General features: G+C 38.8%; 1 protein-coding gene across 1 annotated transcript in view; it reads left to right on the forward strand.

The window, feature by feature from the left end:
* MAP3K5 (mitogen-activated protein kinase kinase kinase 5) overlaps positions 1-26,841 on the forward strand; it is a 100,622-nt gene that overhangs the window by 6,628 nt on the left and 67,153 nt on the right. Inside the window, exons 2-3 of the mRNA XM_050315469.1 lie at positions 22,778-22,917; positions 25,649-25,672. Of these exons, the coding sequence (XP_050171426.1) occupies positions 22,778-22,917; positions 25,649-25,672 (164 nt within the window). The remainder of the gene's footprint in view (positions 1-22,777; positions 22,918-25,648; positions 25,673-26,841) is intronic.

Consider the following 26,841-nt stretch of genomic DNA (forward strand, 5'->3'; position numbering starts at 1 on the left):
TGAATTTCCAGCCATGTCTGTAATGTAAATAATATTAAAGGTATGCTCTTGCAGTGTTTATTTACGAAATCCCTCAGTGATATCAGTGAGACACCTGACTAGACAGTCTGCATCCAGGCTTTTGTTGGATTATTAGAAGTTAAAGACTTTTTAAATGCAGCTTTCTCTGTGTAAATGCATGAGGGTGATAGAAGTAGTTTTCAAATACTGCACGGTAGTGTGAAGGGGTGGGAGGAATGCAGGTTATGAAATTATTAGTCTCTTAAAATACAGTAAAGATGTAAAACTCGTGAGGCATCTGTATGAGCAGAAATCATCTAAGTGTATTCCCCACTGGAGAAAATGCTGAATGGAGCTAGATGAATGCTTTTTGAGTAATGCAGAAGAAAGGCTGTGACTGATTTTTCTGCAGTTTGCATTTCTGCAGCTCTGAACAGGATGTGTCATAAAGAAATGGCTTCTGGATCTGCCGCAGTTGTGGTAATAGTTTGACTTCTCTTTTTAGTAGCTTTCTGAAGTAAAGGAGCACAATACAAAAACTTGTAAACGTAGCAAGGGTCAACAGACTGAAACAAATTGCGTTAAAGCCTAGGGTTCAAATGAAAAGTAGAAAAGCCCTTAAGTACACCATTTAGCACCATTATGCTCAAAAAATTTCCCTCTCTGTTATGATCTTAAATAAAATGAAGTTAAGCAATTGAAAATTTCAGTTTTATGGCAGGTTCGGGTTTTTTTGTGTCACTATAGAAAATCTGAGTTTTGACTGTAGTGTGTGGTGCTGATAATTTAAAACTTGTTCCTCTTTTTTCCCTGTGCCTCTGGATCAGTGTCCATTTAAAACTGCTGTATTTGCATACAGAGGTAACCTGCAAGTTGTGTTTGTAGGTTAAACCCAAGGGAACTGAAAAATCTCAGCAGCTCTACAATGACAGGGATTTTGCAAGTTTGCGGTTAATAAAATGGAAGTTATTGCTGGGATTCACATCTTTCTTTGTGGGCTCCCTACTTTAGGTTTTCCCCAAACATCCACTGTCCACTGTAGTCTCCTACCACTTCTTCTGTATGGCTTCTGTGGGGGATTATATTCAGTGTTACAGACATAATCAGAAGTACAGCATTTGTTAGAAACATATGTAGCAGTCAGTGAAGTTATCCCATACAGCAGAACATGTGTGTGTGACAGATGACAGAGGAATCTGTTTTGATAATTGGGGAATTTTCTGGTAATCACTGATGGGTAGATTTCTGTAAGAGGTTTGTAATTGTTTGTATTCCAAGAGAACATTAACCTCAGGCTGAGCTTGACACACAAGCACAAGCTGCTTTTTTAGTTTATATTACTTTTTTCCTCTGAGACCAAATTTATGCCTTGACTGATGCAGATATAATATTTCAGTTATGAAGAGCTGCTGATCAACTACTAACAAATGCATACCAGAGTTGAATTCTTTTCCAAATCATGTCTGCCTTTATTCATAACCATTGGGATAAGTTTAGATGTAGCATGGGTCTTAAAGATTTCCCACAGACTGAATCATTTGAAGACAGTGGGAATCAGCTCTCTTCCAAATCCCACAAGAAACGTATGTTTTGATTTAAGAGGTACATACCCTTGTAGAAATTTGGCTCTGCATTTCTTCCTTACTCTAATAAAGTAAATGAGTTGCTCTGGGACTTGCTGATGTTGTCCGTGGGTGGCTCTTGCAGAGAGTGGTCTCTGGGTGAGCCAGCAGCTGGTGCTTTCAGTGGTGAAGACGGCTTTTCAGTGATGTCACCCACAGTTCTTGCACAGAGTTTTATCTGATTTTCTTCCCCTTCACACAATACCTGTCTGATATAGGTATAGTATAATGCTACTTCCAGCAGTCTTTTACTTACTAGGGACTATAGTCTGAGACCTGCAGTCTGTGAATAGTGAAGATGCACATCAAGTAATTATTGAGTGTTGAAAGTCCTCCAGCACCTTCCCCTGGACTTCTGTGCTGTTCTGCAGTGTGCACAAGTGCCCAAGTCACTCATCTTACTGTAGCACAGGAAGCTCTGGATGTGAACAAGGAGGACTCAGTGATGTACCAAGAGTAAAGGAACACTTGTACCACTGTAGGAGTTTGTTTATGGTTCAGAAGTGGGACCCCTCCTGCTTGGGACAAATTTATTCAGTTATCTTGACACAATAGCAAAGTGCTTCATTTAAGTCCACTGTAAAGGCACACCCATAAGATTAAAAGCTCCTACTTCCACTGTTCCACCTTCAATATGATTTTCACAGCTAAGCACGCTTCTAAAAGCATGGTAGTACTGTCTTTTCTCCATGGAAGAGTGTCTCTGTGGGGAAACATACTAGATGGATGCCATAATTTTGTGTTTTACTGGTTTATTACAGCCTTATCTAAGATAAGGTTTCTCAGCTTTCTTCCAGTAACCTCATGGGTCATTCAAGTGAAAAACTTTAACCTGAATGTCTGTGTGCTGACCACTGGTTCTGCTTGCATATGCTTTCAATAATATGGCACGATAGTGAAAGCCAGGTTTTGGCTGTGTGCTGCATCCTGTCTTCACTCACTCTCTGCGGCTCTTGCCATCAGTGGAAGTGACATGTGGCGTCTGTGGAGAAGGGCAGAAGCCATTTGCCTCCTGAATGTAACCTTGCCTTCCACATCACAGTTAGAAATGAGAATTTTTTGCCAGGCCATTGGTATGAAGAATGGGGAATCCTTCCAAATCTCCTTGGGAGTGTAATTTTGTCTGTTCTGAACATCGTCATCATTCCTGGTTCAAGTGCAGTTGCAAAAGGCTCGGTAACCCTGTCCTGATCACTTTCACTGGAAAAGAAGTTGGTTGTTACCTGTGTAAATAAACTGAAGTCTCGTGTATTTATGTTCTCTATTTCCCTGAGGTCAGTTTCAATTTTTGTTTTCTGCACAGCTGAACTTAACTAGTACTTCATATAAAAATAAATACACTTCATATGATACTTGGAGTCCTTTAATATGTAGTCTCTTCTGAGGGTTTTCAGTGACCTTGCAAATCATGCAAATTGCTGTGCAGAGACTATTTTCCTTTGCATATGACGATGAAATTTATTTCAAGAGGTAAACTTCTCTGATTAATTCATTCAATATTTGTATGCTATTCACATTTCAAGACTGTGAAGACTGCACCTTCCACAGCTGTCTTTTATGACTATGTTAATTATAAAAGGAATAGAACTTCTTAAATATTTATTTTTTTATTTTGAGACTGTGTAACCCAAAACCTTGCTCGTTCTAGTTACCTGGAGTGTTATATTCCTTTCATGTCTTTCAGGGGTTTTATTGTTTTTTGGAATTTTCCTGATTTGTCTTCCAGGAGTAATAGCTCTGGGTAGAGTGAGTGTTGCACGTATGAAGCATGGTAAAGAGTGCAGGGCAAGCCAGAAAAGTAGCATTTCCCAAATAGCCTGTACAGTTATAGCATTGCTGTACAAAGCATGATTTATTATTTTTTTCAAAAGGGTGCTTGTAAAGGGAGAAGGAGCATGTTTCCTTAGTGCTGTACCTCTAAATGGAGGAGGGGAGAAAAGCCACTACCTTTGTCTTGAGAGCCGCCTGATCCAACCAATGCTGTTATCTTTGAAGAAGTGCTGGGATCGCACAGCAATTATGGTATTTCCTACCCCTACATCTGGGTGAACAGAGGTGGGTTTTTTCTCTTCTACATGGTGTCACAGGCCAAGGGCTGCATGTGGGCACCCTGACTTATTACAACCATAGAAGGCCACCTTCAGGGAAGTCTGAATTTCACATGGCTATGCAGAGTCCAGGTCTGTAGCTGGAGAGAAAGCACTTCCTCAACCTCTCAGCATGAGAAAGGGAGCCCTTTGGCCTGGACTAGAGCCAGGGACTGGTGGTGTATGCTGTGTTCTGGGCAAGCCTTCTAGGCTGGAACCTATATGGGCAGCACTGTCCAGAGTTTAGACTGCATGATGCAGCCCAGTCCAGCTGTGCTAGTAGCTGTTAGATTGACCAGTCTCGGGGAGTATGGCAGAATGCTGTTTGCAGATGAGAAGTGTCTCGGGAAGGACTTAGCAGCCACTCAAGGAGCTTGTATTGACGCTTTACTCAAATATACTTCTTTCTTTGAGGCTTAATAGCATTAGAAGTTTGTGGGAGTCATTAAGTGTGAAGTGGTTTTAACTTGGTTTAAATACCTCAACACACTTGGGTGTATTTCACAATTCTGAGGTAAATGGAGAAAGTCTTAAAAATATGTGTTCTAAAAGCATTCCACAAAAGAAGCAAGAAAATGAGGATTCTTGCCAGTAATTCTGTTACCAGAACCCATGATCTCCCTTTTCCAGCTGACGTAAGAAGGCCAAAATGCAATAAAAGTCCTAGGAAAATGGACTAAACTAAAGCAAGAGCTTCTGCAGTAAGCCCTGCCAGATGGGTGTATAACTGGAAAACTTCCAGTCCCTTTTGTTCCTTAACTGTTTGCATTTTGATCTGTTTTCTGCAGCATTACAGGAGTGTCTCTGCTTTGAATGATCAATGTGTTGATGACCTGATACTTGTCTCTGTATTCTCTCTGTTCAAGTACTTTAATAGTAGCTTTGGTTGAAAAGTTTCCTGGGAGGCAGATCAAGCCTTAGGGAATTTTAGCTTATACTGTGGCTGGTTGCAGACTGGCAGATGTCTGTCTTCAAGATTTAGTTCAATTCATATGAAATTGTATATTCCTTATTATCCATTATGAATCAAAGCTATTGATTCATAGGCTGAGAGAGCTGGGATTTTTCAGCTTGAAAGAGGCTTCAGGAAGACCTCATTGTGGCCTTCCAGTACTTTAAGGAGGCTTATAAAAAGGAGCTAGAGGGACTTTTTATATGGGCAGATAGTGATAGGAAAAGGGAGAATGGTTTTAAACTGAATAGTTAAAACTGTGGATACCCCTTCACTGGAAGTGTTAAAGGCCAGGTTGGATGGGCCCTGAGCAACCTGATCCTAGTGAGTGGCATCCCTGCCCATGACAGCAGGATTAGAACTAGATGATCTTTAGTGTCCCTTCCAACACAAACCATTCTTTGATTCTGTGATTTAGAGCTACTGCCGTAGTAATTTCAAGCTGTACTTTTGCAGTGGAACCATCTCAGACTTCTAACACTGAAAGGTCTAGGTTGACATGGCATATTTTCCAATAATCCTTAAAGCCAATAAATAAATACAAGAAAGGTGACAGTTACTGCAATATGCATATCAATATCAGAAAAGAGAAATATCCTCCTGCTAAGAGTTTACTGCTGCCTCACTCTAGCTGCAGTGCTAAGTAGGGTAAGAAAATCATAAAATCCATTTTCTATGCACTTACTCTCATTAAGTAGGACTGCTGGAAGAGTTGAGCATTCTGCCCTCTGAGGTGCAGTCCCACGGAAGCTTAAGGGGATGAGAAACTGGACTAATGCACTTCTTCCTGGTGCTGCTTTCAATGTTCAGAGAATTACGTGATGAGGTAGGTCAGGGAACTGACCTGATTGGTAACTCACTCCTTTATTTACTTATGGTTAGCTTTCTGTTGAGTAAGTTCTCTGAGCTGAGCACGTGTTCCAGAGGAGAGACCAAAAGCAGGTCTGCAACAACCTGTGTTGAGATTGCTGAAACGTGTGGTTTCATGTTATTCTTGATCCTGTCTCCATGTGGATTGCCTCATATCCTTTCCTCTTCCGGTAAGAGTATCTAAGGAATGTATTTCATGTTGACTGTGCCAGCTGTTTGTGCTCTCAGCCTGATGTTTTTCAGATACATTTAGTTTACAGGTAGATTTGAAAATGCTGTTTGAGTTTTGCTCTGTATTGGAATAAAAACTTGAGGACTTCTCATCAGCTGAAAGTTCAAAGATTCTACCACTTGAAATTCGTGACCACATCTTTGGTAGCAAGTGAGAGGATTCGTGGTGTGGTGTCACACCCTGAAGGGGAAGGGAGCACCTGAGATTCATAGATGCTCACAATACAAAGGAACAACAAAAGTCAGAGGGTGTGCTAAAGCTTATGGAGTTTTATTTGTGGGTTATACGCTTGGCATGGAAATTGGTATGCTAGTCCCTTGTCTCCTAGTATAAGCATGAAGTAGTGGGTTTTGAATAAAGGGGTAGGGTGAAAGGGAAGAGAGAAAGAGACATTGGTTAAAGAGGGCAAGAGAGAAAGAACAGGAGAAAGTGAGATCACCAGCCCTGGCTTCAGCGCCAATCCAGCTGTTGGGGTGTCTGCGGTCCTGGGGCACCCAGGTTTTTTGGGGGTAGCTTTTTATAGATGTTTTCCCTGCCTTGGAGATAAGTTTCTCACTTTCTGTGCAAATTAGTTATCATGCGCAGTCCTTTCTTCTCGACCTTTCTGCAAATGGGTCGGAGGGTTTTGGGGTCTTTGGTGGTCTTGTTCCCCCCACCCCACACACAGCCCATGGCTGCCTCATGACCTCATTTTTGTGCTTACACTGTACTGTGTTGTGCTTATCTCCCTGAGCAAGAACAAGGACATTTGTCCCAGAAAAGGGCTGCCCTACCTCCGTGTGGCCCCCTTCTCCAAGCCACATCCTGTTCTTTCTCACAACAGTCCTTGATTGGCTGCACAGCTATCCGGCTATCGGTGTTTGAGACATGCACATTAGTCCCCTTATCTTCTAGGCTTCTGCACGTGGATACCAGAGTTCAGTGGCTTATGCTGTTAGGCTGTTATCATTTCTGGCATACTTTTTTCCTGGGCCAATGAGTCAGTAGCATTCCCAGTGGCCAGTCTGGAGGGAGCAACCTGAGGTAAGGAGAATTTAAGACTGATGTAAACCATTCCTGGCCACTTGGTCCTCATGCAGAAGTGGGACCTGGGGTGTGTTTAACCAGGCAACATTGCTTTACTCGTTTCCTGATTTAGGTGTAACAAGTGTGCTTCTTAGAACCTTGTGTTCACAGTTGAGGATGTGCAGAGTTGCAGTGCCATGCTTATTCAGGGAGATGGGTTTAATCTGTGAAAACAAAATTCTAGCAACTGTCTTAGCTTCTGAATTCACAGTCTTTCTTGGAGGCCTTAACTGAATGAAGGGCAGTGGGTAGCTATTGCAAGTCTTAGGCCTCAATAGTCATTAAGCTAATAATCTGCTAATATGTACTCTCTGTTGAAAATAGTCTTTAAAAACCCCACCATGTAGAACTGGATTACACGTACAGCATTTGCACATCTTTTCCAGCATGGATCATCAGTTCCTTTGTATCTGCATGCAACGTACAAAAGGTACCAATTGAATATGGTGTAAAAATTTTATTTTCCATTTTAGTACATTTGGACTTTCAGTCAAACTCTAATGCGTAACTCAGCACCTCTCAGTTCCTTTTTTTGACAAAGGACATAATATTTTTCAGTAATTAATTTCTGATCAAATGTACCTGCCCTACATTACTGCAGTTATACTAAAAAGCCTTCGATATGGAAATTAAAGAAGGTTGACTGCAAAAAGAAACAAATGAAGTTTCAGGAGCTTAATTTGGAGTCAAGAAATCGTAAATTACTTGATCCGTGCTGGCAGAATTGTTTTCTAGATTTTGTGGTTTAATGTGCTGGCCTTTATGTCCAGATATTTTTGGATAAACCTCAGTGAAAGAGTGGCTACTCTGCTAAAAATGAATGTGTGGGTAGGTGGTGGCTGTTGTAACTTTTCTTTTTTTTTCCCAGTGTCTCAAATCTTTCTTCATCCTAAGTGATTCTTTTTCTTCTCTATAGAAGTTGAAGAGCCTGAAGCATGAGAATTCAAGTGTTTATATCTTACAAATGCAAAGTGAGATATATTTCCTACCAGCTGTGTGGGTTATTTAGCTTTCGTAAAGCCGAGGATCTATTTTGCTGGTAATTATTCAGATTTACATCTGTGTAGCTTTCCTTTTCACATCAGTAATCACTGTAGGAAGAAAAGAATTCTGTTTTTAGCATAAATTACTGTTAACTTTACCATTTCATCACTGCAGGTTGAATGCAGTTGAATCTTCCAGTGAGATCTTGCATACTGAGTTATTTTAGTTATTTGGTACTATACCACTTGGAATACAAGCTAAATTCCTGAAGTTACTTGAAATGAAAACATTTTTACCTACACGTTCATGTACATGGACATAGAAAACGGAAGGAATAGGAATATAAGATTAAGTAAATCATCTGGTTTTTATGTAAATGGTAATTCCTGCTACTTTGGCTCTACTAACCTATGCTTGTCATCAAACTTTCTCTTGCCCCACTGATTTAGCTAGTTGGAATTGATGAATTCGTAAGGTTCTTCCAATAGCATTTCATTGGTTCAGTTGTAGGCTAGCTAGAGTGAGGTTTTGCTGTCTGTGGAGATTTAAGAAATCTAGGTGATGGACTAGTTTGTAGTCTATTGTATCAAGTAATATTTTTGAATGTGTTCCTATTTTCTACTCCTTGTTCTTATTCAAAAATATGATGCTATGCAAGACACCTGAAACCTCATATGTGTGCTAATTCCACTTCAAAAGTGCTACTGGAACAGTATTTTTTTTTTCTATACATGGAGTTCATCACTGTTCTAGCGTGGTGAATATCTATATCTAAATATTTCAGAATCAAATTCAACATTTACAGTGCTCCAGGTGCTTTATCCTCAAGTTACTTCTACCAGCTGTGATGCTAGCTATTCCCCTTTTGGGTAATGTGCCTACTTGTTAATTTTATCAATAGATTCTAAAGCACCTTATAAAGGGAACAAATAGCAATCTCATAATTTTAAGGAGAGCGAAACCAGAAGGGTAGAGAGTAAGTGACTTGCCTGAAGTTTGGCAGTAGACCGTAGGTAAAGGTGAGGAGAGAACTCAGGTTTCCTGGGTTTGTGAGCTGCCAGCTAAATCAGATGCCCTGCTGTTGTGATCATTGGTGATTTAGATATGACTCATTTATGTTAAGACAGAATGTGTGTGATGATTAACATCAAATCAGAAGTTGTAAAAACTCTTACACAGTGTTTGGATATTAAATTGTACTGCAGTAATTCTAAATCAGTGTTGTAGTCATATAAAAGCAGCTTTTGGTACTGGAATCACATGCCGAGATGGGTTGCCTTTGGAAGTAAAGTTTGAACATCTTGTATTCATATAGACAGTGATGAGCAACATTAAGTCAAGGCTGTTTTTTGTTGTAAAATTGAATCGAATGAGAATGAAATTGTAGCTATCACAGGTCACCCGGAGTTACCATTGACAAAGACAAATGTGAACCTGCTTATCAGACCTGTTTAATCTCGTTTTGCAACAATTAGCAGCAGTCATGTCAAGTGTTAAGAATTTAACTCAGATGAGTCATATCCGTTTTCTGTTGTGGGATGCAATAGTGCAGTTACTTGTGAGGCCAGGCAGTCGTAAGCAGTAGTATTTTCTGTATGAGTTTGCAGATAATTAGTTGCTTGTCAGGAATTTTTGAGTGTGATAATCCAGTAACTTAAATACCAAGTGACTACTTAAATGCATATATGGAGTTATTTTGGTAGAAAACTAGTGTGTAAGGTTTTGTTCTCCTCAATAAGGTGTGTATCACCTCCTCTCCCCTTTACTGATACTTTCACTGTTAATGTGAGAGTCTTGGAATATGAGGGGCAGCTCTATGATCTGTGGACCTGTGCTGCAGAGGGATAAAGCAAAGCATCATGTCTCAAATTGAGAAATTACTTTCAGACTTGGTCTATGTAAAAGGGAGATGCCCTTAGGCTAAATAAAGCAGCCTGGATGAAATCAGTGTCTGTCTGAAACTTTATCCTAGACTTTTGTCCTTGGAAACTGGTGAGAGATGAAGTTAACAAGAGGACAGCCGTTCCGAGGTTATTGTAGCTGGCAATAATACTTGCACTGTAACCAAACTTGTATGTCTGCAACTGTATACAAGAGTGCAACTTTGTGCTTGAGAGAAACTCCTCATCTTTGTTACCTTCTAACAAGGCCCTTTCAATTTTTAAAAGTATTTGAGGCTTTTGTGTTACAGGGCAAGATTGCATAAATCCACACTGTAGAGTGCTTTACGAAGCAGGACACTGATTTGGGCTAGATCTTTTGTGAATTGTGATAAAAGTAAGTTACAGTGCCACGTGGTGTGTTAATGACATATGTCTGGGTTCTGATGGAGGGTCACTTTTTAAATTTCTGAATACTCCTAACTATAGTCTTGTCTTTAAATTTAAGAATTTATTTTCTATGTTAAGTAGATACTTTCTTTGCAGTGTTTTTAGTGAAGCCCAGGGGATCTTTCAAATGAGGTTTAATCCGGTCTGCATTGTTTACTCTGCACTTCACCTGTATTGACTGAAGTAAATCAATTTGTATGGTTGAATGCTGTATGTGGTAAAAAGGATTCTGATTTTTCCCTGCTAAATTGCAAGAAGGGCTGCATGTGAATGTTGTACTTTGGACTTACAGATCACTAAGGTCTGACCAAACCCTGTGAGGATTGTCCTACCTGCTTTCAAATCATGTTTGACTTGTAAAGCCTTAGTACTAGTGTTAAGTGGAAAAAGCAGCTTAAGTGTAATTCTACAGACTGCTTGCTTTTATTGATGAAAGAAAGTGGTGGTGGTAGTTGTGTTTTTGTTTTGGTTTAGAGGTTTCTGTTTGTTTTGTGGTTTTTTTTTGTTTGTTGCATTTTGTTTTTTACAGGAAGAGCTGGAAATGGGTAAGGTACATGAGGTACGGGTGCAGATACTTGTATGTCTGTTTTTTCAAGGATTTCTTTGGAGTGGGACTTAAACAGACTTTGTAAGATGCAGATGAATGAGAAAAGTAGACATAACCTTTTGAATTTAAACAGTGAATATTTAGGACACTGAACACAGACAATAAATAATAACAAATTCTTGTGCTAGCGATGGTGAATTTGTTCTCATACCCATAGGGAAAGAACATGCTTTGCTACCTGGAAATCTGTGAACAATGAAACAATTCATAATCTAGTGTTTATATGGGTTTATTTTGGGTAATATTGGTCAGTGCAGTCAGTGCAGACTGATTTTAAAAGGAAATAAATAGACAGAGACACAAAATTACTAAATGCTGGTGGGTAGGCTTACTTTCTAAATCATTAGGGTGTCTAACAGAGGTTAGAGCTATTGTGAATAAATTTGTGAAAACCTTATGGGAGTAATAAATAAACAAACTTGTCAGGAGTTGCACAGAAAGAAATAAAAGAAAAACTGGAAAAGTTACTTGCTGTATAAATTTGTGATGTGTCATATCTTTATTACTACATGCATTTCTATTCATTGCGTTTCAAAAATTGAATTTATATCTTGGTGGAAGACAGACAGTTCTTTTGCGTACTTTGCCAGAAGTTTAACTTTCTTCCTTCAGTTGTGCCCCAGGTTGTCCACAGTATTTCATTTGATACCTTGTGAGTGCAGGTAGAAGGGGATAATGATGTCTTGTGTTTTGCATATTAAACTCATCTTTACACAGTACAAAATGGGGGGGGGGGGGTTGTTGGGGTTTTTTTTCCTTTTTTTTTTTTTTTTTTTTTTCCTGTAGTAGCCTGCAGTGCTGCTCATTCATTCTGTGCCTACTAGTAAGTGCAAAATATATGTATATATGTGTATTTTTCTTCTTTCCTATGTGCTGTCTAGAAAGTTTTACATTTTTCTTCAGCACCCCTAGGCATGGGGCATAATAAATACATTTTCTGAACATTGTGAGTCTCACTTTAGAACAAGTTTCTCTCCTGTCCTTCAGGGTTTTCAAATGGATACCTTAAGTTCTAACTCTATTGACATACGAGTAGGAATGCAAATATGACTTTGCAGAGTTCCTTGTGATACTGAGCTGCAGTCTGACAGTGAATCATGGGTAAATACTCCATTCCGATAAGGAAAAACTGGTTTTTACAGGACTTGGAGTTTATATTAGAATATTCAAGAGCCAACTGCAAATAGTAGGAATGCGCAGTTTAAATTCCTGAGTCTTGCATCCAGACTGAAATTTAAACAATGTAACATATTGCCAGCTCAATAGTTATGGCCAGGAACTTTGGATGTGACTTCCCGTATCGGGTTTTTAATGGAACATGAATTGTTATGATTACCTTCCAGCAAAGCTATTAAGAATGTACTCTGTTCTGGATCAGGCCTGATGGATAAAGATTTGTGCACTTTTTAAGAGATGATGATGTTTTCTATGAGGCAACATGGCATGTGAGACTCCAAAGCCCTTGGGCGATTAGTTTTCTCAGTGCCTTTCTGTTCCTGGGAGAATATTCGGCAAAGCAGTGAAAATGCTACAATGTAGAGACTTTTGTGGAGAGGGTAGTGAGAACCAGGAGTGGTAGGTGTACTTTGTACCTTTGATTATGATAAAACTTGGACCCTAAAATTCTCAAATACTGTATTATGTATGAAAGATAGTTTCTTCTTAGAATTGAAGTATTTTCATGACAAACTAAAGACTTTTAACAAACATGCTTGCATCTCTTAGAATACTTCTGCTTCCAAATTTGCAGAAGCCTGGGAAGATTCCCTTTTTGTACAGGCATTCCAACTGCTGTTCATCATATTCTTGAAATACTTGTATTTATTTTTCAGTCTGTGCTTGCTGCTCAAAAGTCTTCTATGTTTAAACCATTTTTGGTATCACTAGATTAAAAAACATGAACTCTCATGACTTTAAAATAATGTAGTAAGGAATAATTCTACGTCTTTGAATTAGAAACAATTCCAGAGTTTTCTCAGTGGCTTAGTGAGCACGACTCTGGCATTCTTCAGAAGGGTGTACGCACTCTGCCTCAGTCTGTCTTAGACATTTAACTTGGTTTGGTGCAAGGCACATTTCTACTAGAATCTGTATAACAGTGAGCAAGCTTCTTAACTGGAAATTTAAAGGAGTAGCTAAAAAGAGGAAGAACTTTCAGATAGCATGAAGACATCTCAAGGAAAATTCCTTCCAGAAAATGTATGCTATTTATTAACAGAAAATTTAAAGTAACCCACAGAAGGTGGCATTACTGGAAAGGAATGGAATGATGTCCTTTGAAAGGAGAACTTTTGTCCAGATGAGGAAACAAGTTAGAAAAAGACCATGTAAAAACGCACTTAAGCCTTAGTAAGACAGTTTCCAAAAGAGTTTGATCAATACTGACTAAAGAAAGACTGGGAAAACATCAACAGGGAGCAAGGTAGGGGTCCTGTGCAGTCAAGATGGAAAAGAGGACTTGAGAAAGATGCAGCTTTCCTGCTATGATCGTAAGAAGGATTTCCTTGAAAGGAATAAGACTGAGGAAGTACCACAGACTTAAACTACCAGAAGAGCTTTTAAAATAAGGTGATAAAATGAACAATAACAAGTCATAGGAACTATGAGATGATGACTCTAAAGTTCTTAAGGAGCTCTGACTGAAACAAGCTGAGCTGTTAACTATGGTGCATGACTTCTGACTTAAGTTGATGTTGGCAGCATAGGAGAGGGAGATATTGGCATTACGTTAGGGCAAATGTGTTAAAAATATAAATAAAGAATACATTGCATAGATTCATGGATAAAATCTGGCAATAGGAAGGACTTCACATGGCTTTTTTGTAGAAGGAAATCACACTCTTCTTGTGAGCCCGTACTTGAGGGTAATCCATTTAAGACAGTATGCTGGAATGTCAAAAAAGCTTTTTGCCTCTTAAAGGGACAAAATGACTGGAAGTGGTATCTTCACATCTTTCAGATAATTGGATTCTTAAAGGAAAGGAACAAAAGATCGGTTTTGTGATGAAGCTTACCAGTAGAAAAATAGGCTGTTAAAAGGATTGCTCTGTACTTACTTTCTGGAATTGGGCTTTTCAGAAGTTTCACAGCTGATCTGAAGATTTGCTGCTGGTGTGCAGGCTAGTCAAGACTATGAAGAATAGGCAGTAAAGAATTGCAGAAAGTCTTACAGTAGGAAGCAAATGAACAGGAAATGGACAGTTGAAGTTCAGTGATAGTGAATGCAAAGTAACATATATGAAGAAAAGCAGCTCTAATTGCTCATATAATACTGAGCACTAAATTAATTGTTGATACACAGCTTTCTGTGTAGCTCAACAGTTTTCTGTAAATGTGTCTGGATTGCTCTCTCAGAAAGCTCAGTCTTTATTTGCCCCATTTGTAGAATCTCTGCAACACTGATTGCTGGCTTACGGCAGAGAAGAGATACTGAGCTAAACAGAGTTTTGATCTGATCCATCCAGCTGCTGGAACGAAACCCAGAGTTGTTTTTTTTTTTAAGCTTGAGGGTGAATCTGCCTGGACATTTCTGTCACAGTGAGATGTACTAAGAAACCAAAATATAACTCTGTCATAAGTGAAAACAATCAGATTTTAGGGTAAAAACTGGAATATTTCTCTTAGTAGGTGGAGAAAACTTCAGGTCACTAAGTCAGAAATAAACAGAACAGAATAAACAGAAATAAAAAGAACTTTCGCTCAACTTTCCTCCTGCCCATCCTGTCCCTGAGGTGGATGGTAGTTTCCTGCCTTGGTTTTAATGAACTCTGCGACTTTGGAGATGTAGAAAACCCTCTACTGTTCATTTAGACTTCAGGAAAACTTTCCACCACCTCTGAGACCTGGCTATTTGTTTTTCTTACAACTCTTCTTTCTTCTCTGAGCTTATCTTTTGGCACACCTGTGGTCTCATAAGTGCTTTCTCCTTGAGTAGTCTCAGTCACTTCTCCAGAGAAACATAAACCAAAATAATCACACAGATACAATCACATCCCATAATTATTTATTTGTCTGTTCAGGGGTTTTGTCTGGTTAAGATCCTGTCCAGGCCAAAGGAGTGTTTGGTCTTTTTCGAAAAAAAAAATTTGCAGTGATGAAGATCCTCTGAACAAAACTTCTAACTGTAGAAGTGCTGAGTTCACAGACCTTGCCTTGTTTTCACTGAGTGCTTCCACTGTTGTGTTTGTAAATTGTTTAAATAACACTTGGTACAGGTACTAACACTAACCCTGTAATGTGCTCCAGCCTTCAGCTGAGCTTTGGTAGTTACCTCTTGATGTCCGAGTATTTTTGCTGATGCAAAGTTTGAAGGTAGGGTAATCTTTAGTATATGGTGGTGTTGGCACTAGGGAGCCTGTTTCACTAGGATTGATACAGATGCAATGAGTCTGAACATACTGAGGTTATTTTTAAATAAATGGCTTTTTTGTTTGCTTGTCATCTTTTATTCTTGCCTAATCCTGAGTTCCTCCCACATGCCTCAAGCTGAGAGTGGGTTTTTCAGTTGTTGGGGGTTGGAATCATGAGATAACATCAAGGTTCTTTGTTTTGGGCCTAGAGAGAGAGGATTTTTTGAATCTCAAGCTTTCTTCTTTTTTATTTTATTTTTCTTCATCAGAAAACTTTTCGGTATTGTTCAGGTTGTCTTCAAATCACTGATATAGTAATTTAGGTTTTGCTGGGTAGCTTGCTGTGTTAATTCCTACACCCCCCCTTTATGGTTTTTATCTACATTTTCCCCTGTCTCATTCCTTTTCTAACATCTGTATGAACTTTCTTTGTGTTACGGGTTAGTTACCAGCTTCTGTTATTTTAAGGTAAGTACCTTCTGCTTTGCTCCTATCAGCCTTGGATTACAGAAGCAAGAGGTTATCTTCCCTTCACATCCTTCTAGCATAGTGCAGACAAAAAGGCCAGGGTTTTACTTGGAGGATCTCAGTACAGAATACTGTTGTCATAACAAAAAAGTCAGTTGTTGTTCTCTCCTCCTTGCCTGGATGGTTCTACTTGGTGAAGTACTTTTGTGGGAATGATCCAGGCCAGCTAGCTATAGAAGTTTGGCAGGAATCAATTTGCATAAGTGTTACTAAGGAGCACCTCAATATATTGTGTGGCAGGATGCAAATTTTGCGATGCTCCTGTGTGACAGCAGAGCATACACCACCAATCAGTTAAGCATTTGGAGAGGTGCTCCAGGGCATTGTGATTTGTAGATTAATTTGTACAAGAGCAGCTTATATTTGCACACTTTAATCCTTTAATTTAAGTAGTTCTTTCTTACCTTATCTACCATGGAATCAGAACTATTGATGATTTTAAAAGATGAAAGATTGTTTTTTAAGTGATTAGCTAGTTTACTTTTGTTATTGAACAGATTCCTAGAGATCCAAAGTGAGTTACATGCAGAGTCTGTCAGTATGGTTATAGGTGCCTAATTTGTATCTATCTGTATTGAAGTGGATTGGGTGTATGTGTGTGTGTTTATTTATTTATTTTCTGTATTGTTCCTCAAGAAACTCTTCCTCTTGTGATAGAGGAATTCCTATGTGGGATTCCTAACCAAGTGGATGCTACATCCATATCTGTATGGAGGACTAAAGTTTACTTATTCACTGGAAACGTACATGTCTCTCAAGCAGAAGTAGGGAGGTATTAAGTTGCATCCCTGCAGATATTGTGGTGTCTGATGCCTTCTTTGTATAGGACCAAGTGATTGTGTGGGTGGAAAGTGAAATCGTCTAACTGATTCAGGCGTCACCTGATCCTGAACACTCAGTTATCGTACTGGTATTGACCTCACTAGATACGTAACAAACGTGGGGAGGGTCAAACACCACAAGCTGTTTGATACGTTTATCTGAAGTGAAATCATACCTTTTTGCTTATGAGTCTAGGTGTAGAAATTCACTTTGAAATTGAAGGGCAGTTTAACTCAGTTTAGCTATTTAGGGAATAGCGAGCTCTTAGTACCAGCATGGGGGTAAAATGGTACTGTTGAAAATCTAAAGGCAACTTGTTGCTTTTGGGGCAAATATTAAGTGCTCTAATTATTTCTGTCTCTACTTTGTGCTATGTGTTATCTGAAAAGAGACACCCATCAGACAGGTGGGCTTGTGTTACATCTGCTGGGAATGTATGCTCAGAAATTCCCTTTTGAGTAGATTGCAGGACAGCATCTAATCTGTATTTCAGTGATGCAGAATCTCTCCTTTCATTTCATAAAAATGAGACTGCTCAAGACAGGATTACTATAAGGTTCCCAATTCATAATGCTTTTTGCTAGGTAAGAACTAGCACATGTGCATCCTATGTCTCCTTCTTAGTGCCCCCAAATCTACTTTGCACATCAATTAGAGCTTTTACAAACACCCTGCTTTTCCTCTAGTATATGGCGTACTAACCTGCCTGTACTGTCATTACCTGCTTTTCCTTCTCCATACCCAAGCCTCAGACACCTTTATAAAGTTATTATTTTGGTTAACCTCTCCCAATGGACTTGGACTGGCTTGGCTGGATGGGTTTCCTGGGAGGGCTGCCATTCCCCTGTGTTTAGGTATTCTCACCCCGGTGGCTCCCATCAATTGTTTCCGGTCTTGGAGACGTACAAGACTCTCTTGACAGGAAATGTCTGGTGCCAGTGCTGTTGACAAGTCAGTGACGCTGTGGTTTGCACAGTTGAACCAGAAATACCAAGCTGTCCTGACGTGGTGTTGGGATTGCCAAAGCAGGTTTCCTACCTCATGCAGGCGCTCTGGGTAAACAGGAAGATATCTATGCCAAGCATAGAGAACCATACAGAAGTTAAAGTAGATAAGGATGTTCCTTGCTTGTTTCTCAAAGTTTACCTAATAGTAAATGTCATCATAGGTTGTCAGAGTCATTGTTCTAATGCTGTAGAGCTGCTACTGCAGTATGAAATGCTCTCAGTGTTCAGACTTGCACTGAAATAAATTTTGTTCTAATCCCTTTTCTTCTGTATCTCTGTCAGAAGAGTATCTTACTCTGTCTTTTAACACCCAACTGGAAAAGAACACAAAACATTGATCTATCTTAGAAGTTGCTGTTACCATCTTTCCTTTTGCCCTGATTAATTGTGTGACAATGGCTTGTGAAGCAATGGTCATGTCTGTAATGCTAATTAATCAGAATATAATAACAAACATAAACATTCATTAGTTGTACAGCTGCTCTGTTTGTATTCATTATTTTTCCTGGCAGCACTATAGTAAGCAGGTAGTATCAAAAAGTGAGGTGTATGTGTATGATATCTCAGAGCATTTGTTTAAACATTCTTCTTTGCCCTGTTACATTTAAAACAATGAGTAGGTGATGAACTTTGACCACTGCATTTCATTTATCACTTTCTTGATGACTAAAGGCATGGCTAATAGCCAAGAGCAAAGGGCTTTATATCCACTAATGTATACTTACCCTTTTTCGACTGTAATAATGTATATATTCTTAAGTTTTTACCATTTCTTAAGAAAGGTTAAGTAGTAGAGATTTTATATGTAAAGTTCTCAGTCTTTGCACAGGTTGCTTAAAAAGAGCTAAGTGGATTTTTACACTGCAGATAAGAATTGTTGGTAACGCAGTTCTAATATGTGCCAAGCATCACAGAGATGTGTCCTTTTCTCATGCTTCTCAGGCAAAAAGGGTCGAGTTGACTGTCTCCAATTCCGTCTCATGAATCTGGTTTCCCAGGGTAATACGAAGCGGATTACCAGTGTAGTGATATTTTGATCTCTTGAGTGTGTGACGGTGTGTTTCCAGCTATTGTTGATATAGATGTTAGTTAGCCTAATAACATAGAGATGGTGACTGCTTGGTGGTTGTTGGCCTGTCTGCAGCTCAGTGTGTGGTTAATTAGCTAATGTGTAGGTAGGCAGCTTCATTAGAGGCAACTCAGTTGCTGTCAGCAGGCGGAGTTGAACTTGGGGTGATTTAGGAAATGGACACCAAGAGGTTACTGAGCTGCCTGCTCTGTATTTATGCTGCTTTTGCTACGTAGGCCAGAGTGAAGCTCTAGTCTCGTGCTTATGATACACTTGTCATACCTATTTAGTCATACCAACTTGTTTAAGGGAATGGGAGGGGAGGTTGTGATTAGACTTTATTGTTCATTAACTGGAAAGATACAATAATTTACTGCAAGATTTATTGTAAGACTTTTTAACTGTCATGTCAAAGATGACTAGCAAATGCAAAGACTGTACTATCTCTGTTTTATTTAAATAGTATCAGTGATGTGTACCCAGGTACAATTTCGTGAGATACAGAAATTTCATCTTGTGCCCAAAGTAAGGGATAAAATTTATTCTTTCCTGCAACCTGTAGGGTTGCAAGAATTTCAGTTCTTCTGCTTTTCTGTGTTTTCTTCCTGCTTTATGCGGTGTGCTTCAATACTCATCCTACCCATTAGTCTGCTGGAGCCTCTGCAGGCTTTGTCTGCTGCAACCCTGAAGATGTGCAAGAGCATTTGAAGTGAACTGTCAGTCCCTGGTTTTCAGTGTGTTTCATCCTGAGGGCTTAGGTGTTGAGAGAGCTCTGCTCTGATTCCCGTGCTTGATCAGTTTTTGCTTGCCTAGTAACTGAAACCACAGATGTTTTAGTAAGGGGATAATTCCAGTGTAACTGTAGAGCTAATTCCTTCACCTTTATTAAAATACCGTTTTGCCACATACGAAACTGTTTTCCAGTGAATGGAAAACGTATCTTTTATTGCATCAAAATATTAGATTAATTTCATCTGGGGGAAATGAGAGAGCCTTATAAACAAGGTTCTGGCAGTTTGTGTATTGGTGACCAAACAGTTCTTTTGGGCTTAGCTAAATCCTGGCTCTTTTGAACTAGTAAGAATTTTGATGTATGTACACTTTAGTTAGGTTTGTCTTGCAAACCACCAGTCTTGCCGTTGTAGTTAAACTTCTAATTGTATTTTATGTAACTGAATATAGTGTTTGGCTGTTTTATAGTGAACTTGATAGTACATTTTGGGTGCTTTACAGAAATCTTTACCTCTCCTGGGTTTGAGTTTTGTGTTTGTTTGTTTGTTCTTTGTTCGGTGGTTTTGGTTTTGTTTTCTGAAATGAGCTTCCATTTGCTGCATTGTATTTGACTTCAGCACTTCTGACTGGTGTGCCATACAATGATCCCTCCTTTCGTCAGAGGAGTTTCTCTCCTGATGTTGAGAAAGAAGGTAGTCAGAAATAGGCCTGTCAGAAGAGCTGGTTTAAGGTATATGTTTTTTAATTGGATAGACATCTGGTCCCAAAACTGCACATTCCTTTTGTGGCTTGTTGGAATTGCACGTAAGAGTTGGGTTGTTCCCCTTGGAAACTGTGATACCAGCCCTGAGGCCTAAACAGGACTTTAGAAGTCTGATCTCTTTGTCATGAACAACTTCATTTTAAATTATGTAACTGCTACAGTGGGCAGGAAAACTTCACAGAGGATGGACCTATTCCAAGGGAGACACTGCTTTATCAAATGAGATTATCCAGAAGACCTGGATTTTACAGAAGTCTTGACTTGCAAAGGAAAGAAATCCTCTTCTCTTTAGTTACATAAGAAATACAAGTATCACAACAGATATCTCAGTGTATTTTTTCATACAAATGTGTATTTATTATTGAGGCCCTTCCCTACTTTGTTTAAGTAACTCAAGGTTTTTGTTTGGTTTGGGATTTATTTATTTTATTATATTATTACCATGATAGGGATGAGACAGGACCCAAAAATGTTTTTTATGGTGTGACCCTGAGTCAGCTTTTGCTCAGGAGATTTGGCCAGCTGATCTTGACATTAATATATATAGGTACATGTGCACGCACATATTTTTTTCAACTTACCATTTTAACATAGGATTTCTCAAGTATTTTCTGTAACAGGACTTTGATCAGGCTTTACCACTTTATTGTTAAAGTCATATTTCTCTTTTCATCTTAGTTTTGAAACTCTAGTAAGAGCATGTTATCTTGCAAGATTGCAGAATTAAGTCATGGCAAGTTGCGCAAATTTTCCTCCTGTTCAGTACCGTAGATACATACCATAGCTTTAGAGTTGCTCAAGATTGGACTTTTATGTAAATAAGAGCAGTTAAAAATAGACTTGTATTATGGCAACTTTCTGAAGAAAATAAACAACTAGTTAAAAATAGAACTTGTGGCAACTTTCTGAAGAAAATAAACAAATACTAATTTCACCCAAAGAAAATATAGCAGCAATATTGTCATTCTTGTTTGACTTTTGTGATGTTTCAGTTTCCTAAAATTAGTGAAAGTGAGCATATGTATAGTCTTAGCAGTGCACTGCCTTTTTTACTTCACTAAAATTGGATGGAATATACACTGCAAATATTTATGTGAAATTGGACAGAGAGAGATTCTTAGAACGCAAATTAGGAAACTTTTAAAAACCATAATATAGCATTAGATTTTTAAGGGGGGAGGAGAGGATACTTTTTTGTACCATGTTTGTCTTCTATCTTTTAATCTTGTTCCTTGAAAAGCTGAAGGTTGTATAGGCAAATGCTCATTCTTTCCCCTTTGTGTATCTATCCTTTCTTCAACTTTTTAATAATTTATAAGCATGCAGGCCAGTTACAGCAAAGTATGACTGAAGAGTAGATGTCTCAAAGATACTACTTTTCAACAAGTTAGACTCTCTTACTGCCTCCCCAGTTGAGAGCATGGCCACAAAGCTAAGCTTGTATTGAATATCTTCATTTCAGTTTTGATGACCTAAGTAAATAGGCAAGGGAAAAAGTTGTGGTTAGAGGTAGAATCTCTTATCAGAGTAACTGGAGTAGAGAAACTTGATGGTACCTAAACTTTTTCCCTACAGAGCTTGTTTTTCTATCTTGTAAGTCATCAAAGCATCCAAAGGAAGGGGACAGCATAGAGAGATATTGGAAACCTGACTGCTTTTTTTCTTTTTTTGTTCTACACTTAACAGAGTATATTTCTCTGGGGTTTTGTGTGTGTGTGTGTTTGGTTTTGTTTGTTTTTTTTTTTCCTTAAAGATAAGAAAAACTGCATTGGGTGAAAAGATAGAAAGGTGTTTGCAGAAGAGGTAGAGATGAGTCAGTTTTCTTGTTTTGCTCTTGTGATACCACAAGACTTTTCAGTGGAAATGTGCTGCCTCTTAACAACAGAAGTCTTACAAACAGTCAACATAAATAGTTAATGACTTCTTGTTTTAGTCTTACATTGATGTGAATTTGGGTAAGTGAAACGTGTTTTAAGAGAAATTGTGGATTACGTTCTTTGTTATGTAAGCATTTGTGCCTGTGCTTAATTTTTTTCTTACAGGTAAAATTTATTATAAACAGAATTCTCTACACAGTAAAGTTCTTACTTACATGGGTGTTTTTATGGCTTCACATATTCACTCCCTCTTTCCTTCTCTTCATCCATACCTTGTCCTTTCCTCATTCTGTATATAATATTTCTATACGAATCAAAATGGATCTGAATGGTAGTTTATAATGGAACTTTATGTTTGCCTGTCTTTTAGTTTATTTTCTTCCAAAGTTCTGGTACAGAATCTATACAGTATGTTCTGCAGTAATGTATACAGATTGTGTGAATTTTTGTTGAAACCTGCCCAGAGGGTAAAAGCACATAAAACCTAATTTTTTTAATATTTTTCCCCCTATAAAGTCACTGGTTTTCATGTATGGATTTACCAAACTAATTTTATTCTTCAAGCCACCAAATTAACTTTTTTGCCTTTTTGCCTTTTCTTGATTAGTGGTTTTACCCCTTTTTACCTTTTAAAAGTCTCATTTAAAGAACAAAAAAGGAGGAGGAATAATGAAAGAGAAAAAACCTAAACCAGGTCCTGCTGACTATATTCAAAATCCAGACATCGTAGCTAAAATGGGAAAATCCTTTTAGATCTCTTATTTCCTACTTAAAATCAAGTCTTCCTATCAATGCAAATTGTGTGAAGAGACATGGCCTAGAAATACTTGACTGTCAGAGATGTGCGGCATTGACGATAACTTTTCTCATTTCTTTTACAGATATTGCTGTCGTAGAGATGAGTGATGCCTTCCGTCAGCCTTCTCTGTTCTACCACCTGGGAGTCAGGGAGAGCTTCAGCATGGCTAACAACATTATCCTCTACTGCGACACAAACGCAGAATCTCTGCAGTCACTGAAGGTAGCTCTGAATGCAAAAAGCCGGGGAGGAGGCGTGGGGAGCCAGTCACAGCTGGTCGAACTCTTGAAACAGGCTCTCTGTTTCTGCACGAGATACAGACACCGCTTGTGGTTCACAAAAGAATAGCAAGACTGTTCTGAGGCCTGTCAAAGATGTCCCCAAGGAAAGGCTGTGAAACTCAGTTTAGGTTTCTAAAGAGAAAGACTTAGATGATTTTATCACAGTCAGTCAAATAACTAGGTGTTAAATGGCTGTTTACAGCAACAGAAGTTTGCCAGATTTGAGATGAGAAATTAAAAACATTGCTTTGTCATTCAAGGGAGTTACTGGTGTTTGGGGTAAACTGTTACAGTAATAACAATCGTGTGAAACGGTAGTGTGGAGGCAGCAAAATAATCCTTAAGTTTTAGCTCCAAACCGTATGGGGCCTCCAGATGGCCTCTGCTATGTCTTGCTGAGTTACCAGCTGTTTACTCCAGGTATGTGCAAGATTGCCCTGCTGGAGATTACCAGCAGTGTAGTGGAATTAGTAAAAACAAAAGTCATACCTCAGTTCACACTTCGGTTTAAGGGAAGAGGGTTTTTTAAGATAATCTCTGCGGCTGTGAATTGTGTCAGCCAAGGAGCTGATACTTGCTTCCTCCTGGAACCCTTCGAAAGGTTTAGTAACTTCCATGATGGGAGAGGGTAGACAACTTGGATGGCAGTCTGTTCAATTACTTCCCCTGTCTCAGATACATTGGCTTTGCTCAGGAGGTGTTTTATGCTATTGCACTTGCCATTCTAGACATTGCTGAAAAGAAGCATTTTAAGTTAAGCAGTTTGGGGAGTCAGACAGCAGTCTGGGCACCATCACCTCTTATGAAGGATTTGCTTCCACTGCTTCTGGAAAGTGCAGGCTGTTTTTGATTCAAAATGTCCCATTTTGAAATGTCCTATTTTTTTCAGGTTGTCCCTCTATTGGGAAGGTTCTACTTAGTAACTCAGTTTCTTCCCCCTACTCTTCCCTCTAAATTTTCTCAGCCAACTGGACTGCTTGCAATCCAATTATTTCCTTTCTTTTTGCAAGACAAAGAGTATACAGATAAAAGGCCTAAAAATAAAACTGCTAATGATAAAAGACATATCTGGGAATAGAATTCAATTATGTAAGTACAATGATCTACAGTATAAGCAGAGCAGAATTTCACTGTATTGGGTAAAGAGCCAAATACCCAACTCCCCCTAAAATTAATTGGGGTGAGACATCAAGCTTTCTTGGGCACTTTGGGAGAACTTTTTACTAGTTTAGGAGCTGAACTTTGTAATTGGGTCTGGTGCTGAGTTCCCACTGGCATCAGTGAAAGCCCAGTTGTGTGCAGGGAGACTTGGATGTCACAGTTGCCCCGAGTACTTAGCCCACTGAAAGACTCCCACCAGTTTCCTTTAGCTTTGAACTGGGCCCATGTTTCTGCTTTTGATAGTCTGTAGGAAAGTCATCAAAGAGCAAGATCCTTTCCATATTATTTAGTAACTCTCCGGAAAAAAAAGCAGTTATGGGCATACCTGGCCATCTTCTGAGGCAGTGTTTGTTCCTGTATTTGTTACAGCTAGCAGATAAGAGTAGAAGCAATTTAGGAGAGCATGTGCAGTTTTATTCTTGTATAGAAGGGTTGAATTCAAAAACTGAAAATGAAGGAAACACAGAACTGCAGCACATGATTTACCTGGGGCACAAAGCAATGTAAGTAAACTTTTGCTGGTGGAATGTTCTTCTATATGAACATTCAGGGCAGGCTGAACAGGACTTTGATCAATCTGATCTGGTAAAAGATGTCCCTGCACGTGCTGGGGGATTTGACTAGCCATTTATGACCCTTACTTTGAAAGCTAGCAACAGTCATGTGGGAAACATGCCCTCTCAACAGGGAGAAGAGCAGCTTTATCGAAGCCTGACTTAAGCAGCATGGACAGTATGAGGCACCTTGGTTTGACAATGTTTGTTTTTAATGCCATTGTGTAAGTGAACCTGCTTAGCAGTCCCAGTGTCAGAGGCATAGCTGTCTGATAAATCTATTAGGGTTATCGATTGCTGCTATCAGAACTTGCTGGCAAATCTTGCTGGAAGCAAAGTCACTGTTCACAAGTGATTTACACTTGCACTGTACCACCCAGATTCATGTGCAGTAATCAGCTCTTTCCATCTCTGTGTGCTTCTAGTTCTCTGAAACTTTCCATTAAAAATGTGAAGATAAGTTCTTTTCATCAGACTTATTAGAGCAAAGTGAATTTCAAGCAGTTTTGGAACATTTTAAACCCTCATATAAATACTGCTCTTAGTATTCTTTTCAGTTGCTTCTCCTGGTAGTGAAATGTTACTTACTGTGTTTGACTTCTCAAATATGAATAGATGTTTATTAATAGTCAACTGCTGGACAGCATCCCTCTAGGAAAATTTATGAAGGGAAGGACACGTATTATGTGAATATATGTATATACACATGCACACAGTATGTATGCTCTTATGGATCTATAAGGTGTATGTATCTACTTGGTTCAATAGCAGTTTTGTCTCTCCTGAGATAATACTTCATTTTTATTGATTTGACAGATATAGAAAATATCCATCAACCAACCTTTTCATGTCATGTACCTGTAAACGTTAATCGTAGCAAGTCATACTGATCAGATATTTTCCCTAGTAGTTGTTCAGTGCTATTATCAATGTTATTTTCTTCTTTTTTTATTTCAGGAAATTATCTGCCAGAAGAATAATGTAAGTATGATGTATGGGTTTCAGTTGAATTCTAGGCATTACAAACTTCTGTTTCATTTAATGTTGTTTATCTTCTGTTTTCCTCTTGAATCATTTCACACTCTCCCACTGTATTTTACAGAGTTAGATGCAGAATTCTGGAAATCCTAGCAGCAAATCTGAGTGTATCACTTGGTTGCTAGGTACCAGGCTCACTTCTTACCTTGCCTCTATCTATCAGTGGTATTTTCCTTGCTGCCTTTACTTGTCTGTCATATTTTTTCACACCCATTTACGTTTGTCATATTGATTATCTTTTTTTCTATTGCCTTTTTCTGTACAGTGTTCTTCAGTGATTTTAAAAAAAACTGATGCTCATTTTAGAAACCTGTGGCTACAACCATGAAAATACATATATATATATATATATGTGTTTTTTCTAAATTGATAATGTATGTGTGTATTTATTCCTAGAAGTTGAGTCCTGTAGCCTGTTAGTCCAAGTACAGTGCAGATGCCTGTAGTTTGTCTGTGACTGCCAGTCATTAAATTGTAGGTTTCTGCACCTTGGCATCCCTCTGGTTTCTGAGGTTGGCCTTGCAAAACCCCTTTCCGTTTTTCATGCCCAAGTTTGAGGGAGACAGAGAGCTGTGACTGTGAGAGCACTGCTTTCTCAATGTGTTTTGTTCTGGAGCAGCAGGGCCAGTCACGTCAGAATATGTATCTGGCATCATGAGTTGTTCTTGGCTTCAATTCGTGACTTACAGGGAGCCATATTTGCTAAGATATAATTCTATAGAGGTTGCTCAGTGGTGTACCGATATCCTGAGATGCTATTGTGCATGCTGTACAATTCCATATATTTCCCTTTTCTAAGGGGCATATGAAATTTTTAATTTCAGAAATTAGCCAGGCGTTATTTCTCACAGTGCCATAAAAACTGCAGTATTCCTGGCTTTACTTTTTATTTAACAGTGAAATTCATGGATTCAGTAATGACTTCTGCCAGTATGAAATATGATTTTCTGAAAAAGATGCAGTCTTTTCTCTGCATAGTTTCTAAAGATTGCTTCAAAACCAATGTGAGCTTTGGTCTAATGCTGCATTTTAAATTTTAGATTATTTAAAAAAAAAGAAAAAAGGAAAGATGGTTCCGTTTAGTGTTTCTGTGTAGCTCTTAACCAAAAAGC

Source organism: Myiozetetes cayanensis, unplaced genomic scaffold, assembly GCF_022539395.1.
Source record: "Myiozetetes cayanensis isolate MyiCay16 unplaced genomic scaffold, myiCay2020 scf2-11, whole genome shotgun sequence".
Lineage (NCBI taxonomy): Eukaryota > Metazoa > Chordata > Aves > Passeriformes > Tyrannidae > Myiozetetes > Myiozetetes cayanensis.